Here is a 15,472-nt window from a genome sequence, read left to right as displayed (position 1 = left end):
ATCGCTCGTGGACGTCGATTGTAAAAGTTTTAAAATAATCTGATGTTTGAAGGCCGCTAGTTTTGAAATCTAATCCCCGCAAGTTTGACAAACCTTATTAAAGGCTCGAGCAGTAAACGACCTCACATGACTCATGACGATTCAATAACAAAAATTGAATGACAGAGTTAGGCATAGACAGACAATACGCGTAAATGCTTTATTGAAAGTAACCCACACTCATTTCGTTTATGTATAGCAGTCATTTAATGGACATAATCAACTGCTGAACCAAGGCAATCTTCAGCACAATTCAGTGATATCACAATAAACACTAGCTTAAAGCGTGTTGTAATCGCCTTTCCACGAAAGCAATCTAAGATAAATATGTTCGAATCGTTTCGTCAGTGGGCTCGAGTGAGTTTATCTTGGATATATGTTAGATGTTAATGACTTTGATGACGAAATTGATTAAGTATCAGATGCTCACATCAGACGCGGTTGTTTTGGAAAGCAGATAAACAATAAACGTCACGTTGAAATAGAAAGTATACATGTGACTTCTAGTGATTATAAGTTATGATTTTTAGTAATTAAGTAAACAATTTATTTTTAAATGGCTGTACGGTTCACATGGCTTCACTCAAGTAAAAAATAAAAGACGAAATAATTTCGTCTCGCAATAGCTAAATATTCGAATAATTAATTTACTGTGACAAGTATTCATAAGTCATCACTTATTTTACGGTTGTTTAAAAAATCTCGTAATTAAGTATTTTCCACAGTTTTCATCATAGCCTTTCACAATTTACATACTTAGGTAGTAGGTAGTGAAGTTGGTACAAAACTTTTTTCATTCTCATCATTCTTTAAAATTGTTTCTGAATTGGAAACAATACTTATTAACCTTACCTATATTCGTGTAAAAAACATCGTAATTCATTATCATACTAGCTGACCCGGCAAACGTTGTGTTGCCATATAAATAAAAAAATGTTAAGGGTGAACAACCCTTATCACTTAGGGTATGAAAAATAAATAGTAGCCGATTCTCAAACCTACTGGATATACATATAAAATTTGCTGAAAATCGGTAAGGACGTTTCGGAAGAGTACAGTAACTAACATTGTGGCATGTGAATTTTATATATAAAAACCTCTTCCCACGGACTAAATTGTGAATCTAAACCATTCTCAAGTCCCCTTGAACACACACAACAAATTTCATCAAAATCAGTCCAGTCGTTTAGTCCTCCTAAGTTCAGTGACATACACACGCACATAAGAAATATATATATAAAGATAAAATCAATCCCGTGCTATGTGAAAAAGTTCTTGCCTTTCGTTGGGTGGATCCCGGCTGACTTACACATAAGGTGACCATCTCCAGTACATTGCATTTGTGGTTGGTTTGAAGTAGAACCCCCTAGGGCTTCATAATCATCAGCTGCCTTGGTATAAAAATAAGAAGAGCTTACGTTACAGTGTACGACGCTGGCAAAGTGGACATTGTTACACTTATCATACTTTCTAGAAGTAGAACCATTAGTACTCATTAATTTCATACAAATTGTAGTTTATAAATAACACAGATAGCCTAGTCGTTGAATCTTGGCTTCTTTATCGCGGGTCGGGGATTCCAATTCCTGGCTCGCATTTGTGATTTTTATTATTACGTCTATATGACAAATTAATTACCATCTACTACAACAGTGAAGGAAAACATGGTGAGGAACCCTGAGAGTTCTTCAAAAAGAGGATAATTTATTTTTGAAGAACTCTCAGTTGAAACCTACAACCTTTTCATCTGAGAGGAGATCCGTGCCAACCAGCTAGTAATGGGTCGACGACTGCGTCAAATCAATAATAGGTTTTGACAGTCAATATATTATTGGTTGCAATATAAACGCCTGAGTGGCAGTGCCTGTTCTAGCTGTTTGATAAAATCAGAGCAGAACTTGTAATACACAATGTTATCTAACCCGTTTGCCGATACCTGTACTTGCAGTGGAGTCGGTGTGCTTTGTTAGGGCTCTTGTTAATGATGACATAACCATGTCCATAATATTTTACGAACAATTCTGTATGTGTACATGCTTCTGTATGTTTATTTGGCAAATGTCATCAATGATGGTCGTGTTAATGTAATGATGTCGTATACTCCTATTATTTTTGTTTTGGATTTTGTAGTCATTCCAAATAATTGTTTCTGATAAACTTATTTGATTACAAAGGTTTATATTTAATCGATTCCATGACATGACTCCAAACAAAATATGACCATAAAATAGTGGTTTATACCGACCAAGTGGGATGACGACGATGACCTTCAGATCAGTCAAAAATACATTATTTAGCATAATTTTGCAGAATACAATTATAACTTGGTAGGGGTCTACCAAGACAGAAAAATATAGCAATGGGTCTACAAAACCACAAATTTTGCGAACCTATGACGTAAAATCAAATAATTAGAGATTAACCACATGAAACTTTATTTACTAAGAGTATAGATAATATACCACGACATACGAGATATAATACCAGTGATTAGTAATTATCTGTTGCATTTAGACATATTGAAATTAGGGACAGACTTGAAATGATTTAAGTAGACTTATCGTTAATTAATGCCAAACGAGAGTAATGAGATAGATTAGAGGTGTTCTGAATACCGACAATCGTAGTGTACGTACGAGTAACGCCCAGTCTCCATCGCACACACACTCGACTAACACGACACCAATGAAAGTGTCGTGGTATTACGACAAAATTAAATGTGTTTGACAGTTATTTTATTAAATTAGCATAATAGCACACTACGTCCACTTGTACACTCCGTAGGCGGTCACCGGTGCCTATAAATTAACTATTATTATACGAGAGCAACGTAAGAGAAGAAAGTCATATTAACTAACAAACAATGTAAGTGCATATTAACGTTATGTAAATCGACATTTTGCGGTTAAAAATAAATGAGACGCATATTTAAATATTAAGTATGAACGAGATATGCGTTTTCTATTTGAGTTTAAAGTACGATTATTGTTTTCTTTTTATACGGAAATATGAATTAGCTTCCTGCTTATGACAAAAATATAGTCTTATGTTATTATAGTTAATGATAGCAGCAAATAATCAAGCAGTCATACTGAACAAATGGTTCCTGCGACGTAAGATGCGTTGCCTTGAGTTGATATGAGATGTTATGTTTCAAAACATATGATTTAGAATACTTGCATCGGTTGACCATCTGATGCTGCCAGAGTATTACAAATAATTATCCTACCTATAATATCTTTGATCAAGCAATTTACAGAGCAACAAACTCTACTCCACTTGAGCTCGTGTACGATAACAGTGTATTTATATAAATCCCTGCAATTGGTACCGTTGTTCCATTTATGTCGCAAACGGTCGTTCTAATAACGACCACTGCGTCCACCGGCTCCGAGCAGGTTACGTTCAATGGAAAGAGCAGAGGTATATTACCATAAGTAGGCTTCCGCCCTACAATTGGGTTAAATTGCGTAAAGTACGCCCAGCGCACGCGAAAGCCTCTATGGCGATCGGCAACTTTGTTGCACTTTGCAGTGAGATAAAGTAAGACATTAGGCTTTAATGCTCCACACTGAATACAAATAAATTTAAGGAAATAATAACATTCGCACAGATTTTGTATAAAATTCACACGTGGTATTAATTTTGTATTACGTTGCGTTTAATCAAATATATACACATAGCGCGTGAAATAGGTAGGGCCCTAAATTTATTTGATTGGGTTCATATCATAGATTAGTAAAGATTACTCACTCCTAACTAGAAAATGTGCCCAGTTTTGAGAATTGAAATACTTGCGTAAAAAAGTTTTGCCACGTCACCGTGCTAAAATATCCCTAAAATATTTGAAATAATTATTTATTTATTATGTAAATTCATGTAAATTACGCAGTATTAGTTATTTATACGTAAATTTTCTCTAAAAATGTTTTTATTTGTCAAGAATTCAAAAAAAGAACTTACGATAATAAGCCATTTGTGGCTTCATTCAATTTCAAGGCGGCGAAGTTTCTTTACTAATCTATGGTTCATATAGGTACGTATCTTCTGAAATTATAGGTCTTAAATATTATTTGTGTAAATAAGAAAAATAAAAAGGGATAATGTACGAGTCTCGCTCCCTGTATTCCTAGTATAACAATAGTACATGCAACTGTATTATTATTACAAGCTAAACGACTACCAACTGTAGTCTATAAAGAGCTGAAAGCATGGAATGTGCTTTAGGCCTTACAAAACAGCTTGTGGCGAACGCGTTCAGTGACAGCTCGAATGTAGCCCAGCGTCGTTTAGCTCCCACAGAAACATTAAACACTACCTGCTTCAGTTTAGGACGCGTTGCACAACACATTTTATCCAATAGATACAGTTTCAATCGATTGAGATAAGATTATCGGCCTATTCGGACCACTTTGATATCATGTTTTAGAGCAGATCGTTTATGTAGAATTTAAATTGATAATTTTGGTTACGTTGTAAAACTTATTTGACTGTTAGTACTTGAACAGCCTTGTCATGGTTGAAATACCATTCCCTTTCTTTTCTTAGAATTTAGATACATAGATTGAACTAATAACATAAACTATTTTCTTGATCCAATTTACAACTTTTTATTATTCCCGCGTAAAATACAAGTCTCGCGCCAAGCGCGTTCTTTTTCTTTTTTTATGCTATAGCACACAATCGTATAACCCATACAGCCAGTGACTATATAAATGGGCACTAATTATTATAAAAATAACAGACAGAGACAGACTTTTCCGAGGCGTTCCAGCTTAGTCCTCAGGGGTAGCGGCGCATCTGTGGCCGACCTCAGGTAGGAATATCTAATCCTATCTGAGGGTGATTACAGATGTCCATGGGCGGCAGTAACCACTTACCATCAGGTGGACTGCATGCTCGTCTTCTACTCCTTTTTAACAATAATAAAAAAAAACACATTATGAAAATAATAGAAAATAATACTGTACGTAATTAAATAATTTGAATATATTGCTAACAGAACCTATTGTTGTAGTCTATCCGGTGGTTTAATATCGTAGCGTGGTCACTACTGCAAAATTCCCTAAATGAGGAGTATCCCTTATGTACGGCTGTAAAAAGCTATCCAAACCTAGTTTGATATAGAAACTTGAGTATTGTTGATTTTAAGCCGATGTGCCCACCAAGTGATGATGGTAGAGATGGTAGAGCCACGCCCAGTAACCAGTTAAGTTTTACTGCTTTGACTTTGCGTTTGATTATACATCAATTCTATTCAATTTCCGATAAGTTGCTTGCCTATTTCTAAGGATCGTCTTTATTTGTTTTTTCATAGAAATCCATGGCGACATTGTTAAGTCATGAAATACAATTTAAAAGATTTTTTTTTTAAATTTGTTCAAATATCTTGTACCCATTATAAGTATAACGAAGTAAACGTGATTTATCCTTATCAAAACGGACACGTTTCTCAGCCAGAGCCAGTAGAGATAAAATTGATTATAAAATCATAAATGATTTATTGTTGCTCTTAACAAAGAACGTAATGCAAATTTCTCAACAAACATAAATAAATGAACGGAGACCCGACAATCGCTGATCTCGATAATCTAAACTAGTTTTGAGACGAAGTTGCAATCCTGCAGCAACTGTAACAATCCCTTAGAATATACGTAATAAATACACAGAATCCGAGGCATACGAATACCATCTGTAGCCGCGATGAGCTTACTTGCCCTTGTAATTTAAATTGCAATCTGAGCACCGTGCCGCCATGATGATTACACTCGCTGCATCCACGACCGCGCACTCGCACCATCACCCGTCCAAGATAAAGTTCAAAATGTCTTTACAAATTACAAATACAATTCTGCAATTCTCTGTAAATGTTACATACTCGCTCATCCGTAACTTAACGAGAGACTTGAAATTGTATATCTCACTGCATATTACATTTGTAGAGCACTATTGAAATACATTCGATATCGTTAATCGCATGAGTATAATTGTCATGATTATGTTCTACTTTATTTTTAACGTACTCAGGCACCTGATTTGAATATGTAATAAAGGTTACTTGTTAGGACTTTAATGAGATACGTTATAAATTGTTCTACAGTCGAATTTTATCGGACTTGTAGGAGTACAAAAGTTTAGGTGTGTAAGTACGAGTATATATCTACATCCTTGTCGCGGTCGGTGTCCTTGTTACAAATATATAAGTCAAGCGAGCAAATCAAGCGTCAAGTTACGACTATACGCCCAGGCTCTCTTCCTGTACCAGCGTAAGTCGACATTGACATTTAGGCGGAACAGCGCGGACAGTACTTGCAAGCTGGCTGGTCGACTAGTGCGAGGGGGACGCCTTTACTCCAAAAGGCCGCCTGCTCTCAAATAAATTGATCTTATAATCTTTATAGGTATATGTACATCAGCTGTAAAGTTCACGCGTGTGCCATACGTTCGCCCGCGCTTAGCGTCCTTGGCCGATCGGCTGTCCCTTCGAAACACAAGATGCGCTCACGGCACGCGTTTTTTGCAACAGATCAATATGGTCGTATCGTTCATTAGCAGATGACTCGATGTTCCATGTTAGGTTTAACTTAGCAAAATCCAGTGAGGCATGTGTGTAGTCGATACGGTGTACAGCGTACCTATTGGCGGCTATTAGCGCTCGTAATTAACATTAGCTAGAACAGCAACAGTAACAACGGTTGACCTTGATCTCATTTTAAACGCGGGTTGCACCTTCAACGTCCACCTGTTTGTACCTTTGCGGTTCTTGAGAAAAATCACCAACGTATTTGTATTTTTAAGAATACAACACTGTCTACGTTTTATGTCCTTGTAAAGTGAATAATCGCAGATTTCGGCACAGGTCGGGATATTTAAGTAGTGCCAATGTAATGAAATTTGCATGTTCTTGTATAATTTACTTTTCAACATGTTGTACCCGTTCATTAAAGTAATTTGAAAGTAAATAAAAGCGCTTTAGTCGAGCGTCGGCTATCGAGTGGCATGTTTCATCATCGCCCAGACCTGGTCTAAACACTAAAGCTGAGTGCATTCAGCCTACGGTATGGCGGCAGGTGATTATTATGTAAATTGAGATCAATTGTGATTGTAAAATTTATTATATCCGTCAGTTAGAATGTAATTAAATGGAATACCATTAACGATAGAAATTTCATTACTTATTCGAACTAGTGTTGTTAGGTACAAGTTTTATGAAAATCTCTTAATTGATCTGTTGTAATTGGTACCACCTTAGGTAGATACAAAACGTATTTAAAGTATTATTATGTCAACATAGTCGTAAGTAGTTAGTTCAACCACTAATATCAGTTCTGTACAATCGACCGTGCGCTCAAGGAAGTGAATGTGGCCATGATTTTTTTATGTTTCCCGATTATAGTATGTGTGTATTATTTATATAAATGCGAATGTAATTGAAAACGAAACAATGGTGGCTGAGTGCGGTTGCGGCCATCAACGACATATTTAGCCACACTTGAGGGAATACGATAGCATTTTGAATTGCGATAATTGTAAGGCGATTAAATGACTTAAACATGCAATCCATTGTAGTTTAGTAATCACAGTAATAGTACAAGAACTCATATTGTATGCCCAACTGAAAATCGCGTAGATACCAGGTAATTACCTAAGTGAATTTTAATATATATTTTGTTTAGGTACCTAAATATGCTATTCCTAAATATTATTTTATCATATCTTATTTCTTAACAAGTAAGCGGAATTATGTTAAAACGATTTCCATCTTACAAGTGTCATAAAGTATTTTTTCATATATGATTTTACAGAAAAGATATTATCAGCTAATCTGTCTTTAAGTACTCACTTTCATCTTCTATGAATGCTCTTCAAGCTCTTGCAACACTCAAATATGCCGATACAGTATGGGTTACTCACATGGCTTAAGTTAGTTCGAGTTACATGAGTCGTACAGATAATAGAAAACAGTATTTTAAACGACGTCGAAAAAAAAAGCAGTGATAGCCTAGTGGTTAAGAACTCGGGCTCTCGATCGAGGGGTTCAAATCCCAGGCACGCAACTCTGATTTTTCAAAATTATGTGCGTATTAGAAATTAATTAAACGGTGAAGGAAAACATCGTGAGGAAACCTACATACCTGAAGAGATTTATAAAAAAAAAGAAATTTCAAAGGTATGTGAAGTCTACCAATACGTACCAATACGTACTTGGCCAGCGCGGTGGACTATGGCCTAATCCTTCTCATTCTGAGAGGAGACCCGTGCCCAGCAGTGGGACAATAATGGGTTGATGATGAAACGACGTCAAATGCGGAGTCAATGCAATTGCTATGAAGATGCTAAGACTGAAGGTGATAGAAACCTCGGTGGATAGACTAAGGAGGCACCACAGATAACAGCTGTGTTAAGCGCTACTGTGGTCTACTCTGAAGGTTCTGGTAAGGGAGACATACTAAGGAGTTCCAAGTACGGAAGAGCATCTTATCTGGAGTCAAATATATAGGGCAGCAGCCTTTATAATTTTTTATGTAACCTAACAATAAGGCAGACGGGCTACCTGATGGAAACCAGTCACCGTCGCCTATGGACATTTGCAACACCAGAGTAGTCGCCATTGCATCGCCGGCTTTGAAGGAGAGCTCTTTTTACACCCCTATTGAAGATAGTCCATAGTCCATAGTCCCGACGGAATACCTCAGGAGGAAGTTCATTCCACATTTTGCACGTACGCGGCAAACGTAAAGAGGACTGCATGTGCGTTTGCTACATCAATGTTATAAAACAAATGCTTGAATTGTTCAAGTTTGACGCATACAACGGGAAGGAATCCCGTATTAGCGTGCGTTTGTAAGAGCATCTAGTGGCGAATGGAAAGCGGTAAGAAGCGCAAGGCATGCGGCCCGCCGGCGGCCGCTGCTCTTGATTTCACAGCACGTCATTGTAATTATATTTGTATTGTGAGAATCAACGAACAATGAAGTGTACATATCCGTATCTCGATACCTTTCTTCACGCAATTTGTTTTGAAGAAACGCTCCAAAGAGGAATTCTTTGGCTTTATGTTTGTAACAGATTAAGAAACATTGATATGACCACATATCGAATCGTTAATTTAAAGTTTTAGTATAAATTACACACGCTAAGTATATTATATAGTGTTATGTCTATTATGTATTAAGTCCATCTTAATATGATTTGCGTAAGTAGCTTAGTAAACTTAAAATTGGTGCTCAAATGTTTACCTAAGCAAAGAGAGAACGATAAACTTATTGGAATCATGGAAACAGAGTGTTGCAGTGATCATATTGTTAAAATGGGTAGAGATCTGTTTTTTAATTCATTGACAGTTTATCATTAATGCTTCATAAGACTAAACTTTATCACAATTTCCCGATGACGCATGCAATAAGTACATTATTTTACAAAAATATATATATGTTATTAACATTATTTGCTTATTATACTTTCATTTGGAGAAACTGAAGACTGAACTGAACAGACTGAAGATGCTGTGAAAATAATTAAGTCATTTGATCTCGCGATACCGGCGATATACATTTGCTTTGCAAATTAGCAAGTCACGTTCATTTGCGTGGTTTAAGTAAGTGTTTCTCATTTGTACCACAAAAAGTATATTGGACAAATGAGACCGTTCAAGTTTATTGGTCATGTGGTTTACGAGAATTAAGGTTGTAGAACGTAGGCGTCCAATAGTATATTGTATTTTACTAATTACTTAGTCGTTAGGAAGAAAATAGTAGTTAAGAGGATGTTGCATCTAAGCTGAGGACATTATACTAAAAACACCGTAGAATAAAAAATACATCATTTGACGTAGATAAAACTCTATACTATGAAATAATATAATTTTAAGAAATACAAAATATTAAGACGTAAACTTACATAATTAACTAGGCAATAAAACAGATACATATGTAAATTATCTGTTAAAGGCGTGGATCTTTTTACCGTTATGTACCTAAAGGCTTAAATCGAGATCTAAGCCTCCATTGTCAGCCCGTTTGTACGTCTGTCACAGGGCTCTATCTCATATAAAATATTGTTATAAAAAAACCTGAAATTACAGTGTGTATAGAATCAAATGAAAAAATATAATAAAAACAAAGGTATAAAGAGATGGGAGTCCTTATACAAGAAACTGTTATTATGAGGCGATTTTACTGTGAAGGGTAGTATTTTCTTAGTATGTCTTATTCTTTACTTTTAATATAAGAGTATGTGATGTCGATGGATTTGTCTTAATCGCGGGAGTATAATTTAATGTAGTCGGGTTTTGTTTTTTTTTAACAATTACTTACTAGTTCGTTGTATTAAATAAACTATTTAAGTTTATATACAAGTAGTGTTAAATATATCATGGTGCAATGGATTGCGAGTCAAGCAATTGGCTGATATTTTGGTAAATAAAGAGATCATATATGACATAGGTACATGGTATTTTAAATCTGTGTTTTATTGTTCTCCGGATGATATTATTTTCACGAATCTGTACATCCAAGAATGTTTTGGAGTTATATGAAAAATCCTGACGAATCCTGACCATGGAGCAGTCCAATTCCTACTACTGAGCACAGATCACTCACAACAAGATATACCAGAAGCATCATGCAAATGTGAGTTTGTTTCTTTGTTTCTTTTGCTACACTTTCACGCCTTGACTTGTTATGATTTTTTGACACACGTTGTCAAGGGTTCCGAAAAGGACATAGGGGTAACTTTTTTTTCAAAAAAGTACCGTTCTGCAGTGATAGATCAAATTGCAAGGGAAGCCGCGGGTATAAGCTAGTAGTCTCATAAAGGACAATGCGATAGCCAATGCGGATAGGATGTATATAAGATAATAATACTCAGTAACTAAAGCCATTAAAACATGGATACTCTGACATTTATCTTTGCAAAAGAAACTGTTATTATTATGTTTTTCATTTTTACTGCAAAATATTCCATACAATCTCTTATTATAATTCTATACAATATGTTAAAATTAGCAGAAATAATAAGAACATTTTTCTCATTCCTTAGGTAATAAATTAATCAATACGAGTATTTTAAATATAAATGTAATTCTAGATGTAGCTAATGTTCTTAGCACGTTGATATTTATTACGTTATTAAATGTTATATCATACCGTGATCCTTGACATTTTTGTTGCATAATCAGAAAAAACCCTTTATAACAATAGTTTGAAAAATGCCCAACGTTCTCGGGAGTTAACCATGTTTTCTCTTTATTACTGTATTGTATATTGCGATATTTGTAAACCTATATTCGAAATGTTAACCGGTTCGGAAATTACAGGTAAGGAAGAGAACTAGTTCGTTGACTTTACCCATTTTGCATTCGTCCTGAATACATAGAGTTAATATCAAAATGGAGGAAAACTATAAATATTATAAATTTGGGATATGTGATACCCATATAAAAATAGACGGTAAGCTTTAAGCGAGGTCTGCCTTAGCAGAAATGTAGTACAGTTGTTGTACTTGACAAGTTTGTTCACAAAAGCTTAACTGCTCTATAGCCCACCGAACGAGTTGCGATCGTATAAAACTCGTAATGAAAGTAACTATAACGAATAATATTTTTGTTTTACGACGGCGAACGGGAACTGTATCGTATAATGAACTTATTTCTGCGTTACTGCTCAGTTACATCGTGAGTATGGTGGTAGAACCCTTTGTGGTTCGACTCCGGCGGCATCACCGCCACACCTATTTCTACCTAATAACACTAAATGTTCGTCTGCTACTCTTCAAAGCGCTCGTTGAAGTCTATTGGTAGTGACTATAAATATACAATACAGTCTAATCAAGTAGCATTATTCTTCGCTAATATTTAAAGATATAATATTTAACACATTAAAATATACTGAATATATTTTGTCCCTTAATTTACTCTATAAAACATCTTGTAAAAATAGCATGAAATACATTTTATAAGTATTTTATTGCACCGCAAAATAGCTGTTTATTTCGCTTACATAAAATACAGTTTGTCGAAACCTACAACCGAATTATCACCCAAGTGCGAACACGTATATTAGCAAAGTAAGGACAATCGTTTAGGTTCTCTGTTATCTAGTTCATCTCGCACACGAATGACCCGCGATAGCGTTACAGAACTCTGGTAATGCGTTGCGTATTATTGCTAGTGCCTAGGGTTGCAACATATAGTATACATTTTAGTTAATTGCATTATTCAGATATAGCAAAATTATATAGGACGATGTCAAGTAGTGACTTTAGCTGACCCCCTCTCTAAATCGTTTAATGACGTCGTGTGGGCTATTATGTTTGTAGGAATTGGCCGGCGATTTAAAATTTTGTTGCATTTTTTAAAGATACAACTTTTCTTTTAAAAGCTGGTAACCCTAGTAGTGCCCCACAGCCGGCAACTCATGTATTACTGCCAAGTACTTACCCACTAATCGCAAGGTAATTTTAATACATACATTGAAGTGTAATCAAGATTGTATAAGATTTTTAAGTGAACTCGCAAAACTTGTTAATCGACTTATTAGAGAAATAATTTATCAAGAGAATGTGTCAAGTGCGCCATGACTAGTTGTAATAAGTAGGTGCGTAAAAACATAGAACTCATTATGTTAATGATTCATAAAATTAATACTGGTGGTAATATTATAGCGCATGTATTATGTATACATAACAGTTACAGTATGGTTTCGAACTGTTTAAAATTGTCTCAATAATATTTATTTTAAAATGACTCCTGCATATATTTAAATACAGTTATAATTTAATTTGGTACACATATATTATTCATAAATAATTTTAAATGTTATATTAAGTTAATATTTATAAATATAACAGATAAAAAAGGTTTTACGAGAGAAATATAATAAATTAGGGAGATATAAGATGTACTAACCTGTTTCGTACAGATGTTCGGGAGGAGAGGGTGAAATTCCTCTGGGGGAGGCGCGGCGCCGGCGAGGGTGGGGGGGGCGCAGGCGCCGGGGGTGCGGGCGGCGACGTGCGCGGTAAGCGGGTGCCCGCTGCTGCAGCGCCCGCCACCAGAAACACCACCATCCACCACCTGGACATCACAGGAGCACGATGCGCACGAAACGCGCGAGACAAACGTACTGTCACGCTACCGAGTGGCCGACTCGCGGCGTGCTATGCTCTCTCAACGACGTTCACTTTTGTTGTGGCTCGTGGTAGTGGTGCGTGGCTGCCCCACTCCAATGAAAGTGAGGGCTTTCACTAGAGCCCACAGGCCGCCTACCGCCCGCTCTTGTCGGGGTGTCGCTGCAATCCTTGTCTCCGCTGCGTCCTTTCATAACATTTATTAATTTATCTGATAAACTTTATTCGTTAATTTACTTTTCGCAGATTTTATAAACTCATTCGGGAGTTTTCACTTCTCAAACGTATAAACTTTAATGTCACTTTAAATCTTATGCGAGCTGGAGATGTCATCAGTCTTATTTACGTATTATATCCTCACAGGTAGTAATAATGTTCTGTAACCTCGATATATCCGACGACAATAAGCCTGTTTTCCAAGACTACCAAATTCCGAAGATAGAACTGTGTCACCTTTTTGCGAGACTGCCAAAGTATTTTATATTTATATCAGTAATACTTACTATGATTCACACATTATGAATGATTGTGATAAATATTATTGCTTCGGCTCTGACAATCCTACCTGGATTCGATGAATTGTTGTTTAGATTTGCTAAATCCAAGTTGATAGCGGTATACTTTTTGCATATTTTAAATCCATGAGAGCCTAAAACAAGTTTATGCGAAAGTTTGTTTTGTTTTTAAATATTTTAAGTAGTGTAGTAAACTGTCTACGGCTTAAACAATAATAATGTTAACGTATTATTTATTTATTAAATAAAAAAAGTTAAGTATTAATTGTGGAGCTAATTAAATATACTGAGGTTTTTTAGAGACATAGCCACTCAGATAAAATTAGGTGCTTCTAAAATGGGGTAGGACTTTGTAACCATGTAGGTACCTAACTATCAATCTATTTCCATTATTTTTTACTAACTTATATTAAATACTAACTACTAACTTACATAAGTGTTATAATCGGTTGTATTTCATGAACTTTTGAAAATGCAATATGCTGCCAATGTTAATTATTGTTATTGATTAGTTAATTAAAACACAGGGCTTATAAATTTGAAACTTAACATAATTACTTAAGTTCATGTCTAGATTGGAAAAACATGGTTGAAATAAGGTTTTATACACAAAAAAAACATTTTTTTTATCAAATTGAAAGTTACCGAGTTATTCACCGAGGTTTCACCGGTGTATTTTAAAAGTGCTTTGTTTAAGTTTTTCTTTGTTTTTAAATATGAAGTAGCAGACGAGCATACAGTCCATATGATGGTAAGTGGCTACTGCCGCCCATGGACATTTGTAATCAACCCCAGATAGGTTTAGATATTCCTACCTGAGGTCGGCCACAGATGCGCAGCGGCGCAGGGTAGCGACCCCTGAGGAATACGCTGGAACGCCTCGGAAAAGTCTGTCTCCCTTACCACACCCTTCAAACTGGAACACAGCAGCGCCTAACACTGCTGATATTAGGTGGAAATAGGTGTGGCGGTGGTACCGCCGGAGTGGAACCACAAAGGGTTCTACCACCTTCAAAATACCACTTTCAAATTACAAAATACCACAATCTTTGCGCGACAACTATGCCTCAGTAAATGAATGCCACTGCTTTTTGGGCTAAGGCCTTGGGTTGGTGATTTATCTAAGAATCTCAGGAATACAATACCTGGTTAGTCGGAAATTTTGGCTAAGCTTCAATATAAGGCTGCTCAATTTTTCATTGGTATTATACCTTACAATCATTCGCTTATAATAATTATTTGTATTTTTATATTAAGGCAAAGAGGCATGAGTTGATGGTAATTCGCTACCCCTGAGGACTAAATAGGATCACCTCGGATAAGTGTTACCCTGTATATAGCACTATAAGGATAGAAAGAAAGCAAGAAAGAAAGAAACCATGTTACATGCTATACAAGTTACAACATACAAAAGAAAATAATTACAATGGAAGGGATACAATAAAAAATAATAACAAATTAAAAAAAACACGTGACGTAAACGATACAGTATAGCAGCAAAAATGGTCGCACTCAGTCTCTGCCGATGCCTATGAGAAATAACAGACTCCGGCGACTGGTTTTCAGTGCGGCCCTGTACGTCGTGCAACTCTGACCAACGATGCCACACCAATTACACTATACTAAATGTATTATCTACAAATAACAAAAGTAAATAACAGAAAAATGAGAAAGACGTATGCGTAATACCTCGTGTATACCTACAAATATACCTAAATAACATGAAATAATAGCAAGTGTAGGAGTGGTTTACGAACCACTAAGGGTGCTTGCTACCTGTAAAACATTGA

At 35.8% G+C, this 15,472-nt stretch overlaps 1 protein-coding gene across 1 annotated transcript in view; it reads right to left on the bottom strand.

The window, feature by feature from the left end:
- The window catches only part of LOC140743649 (uncharacterized), a 98,170-nt gene extending 84,930 nt beyond the window's left edge, over positions 1–13,240 (bottom strand). Inside the window, exon 1 of the mRNA XM_073075077.1 lies at positions 12,947–13,240. Coding sequence (XP_072931178.1) covers positions 12,947–13,122 — 176 coding nt within the window. The 5' untranslated portion in view covers positions 13,123–13,240. The remainder of the gene's footprint in view (positions 1–12,946) is intronic.
- Positions 13,241–15,472: the final 2,232 nt, after the last annotated feature.

This window comes from Epargyreus clarus, unplaced genomic scaffold (assembly GCF_041222505.1).
Source record: "Epargyreus clarus isolate Ecla_fem2 unplaced genomic scaffold, WU_Ecla_fem_2.2 ptg000007l, whole genome shotgun sequence".
Classification (NCBI taxonomy): Eukaryota; Metazoa; Arthropoda; class Insecta; order Lepidoptera; family Hesperiidae; genus Epargyreus; species Epargyreus clarus.
This window is presented reverse-complemented; position numbering and strand designations above follow the sequence as displayed.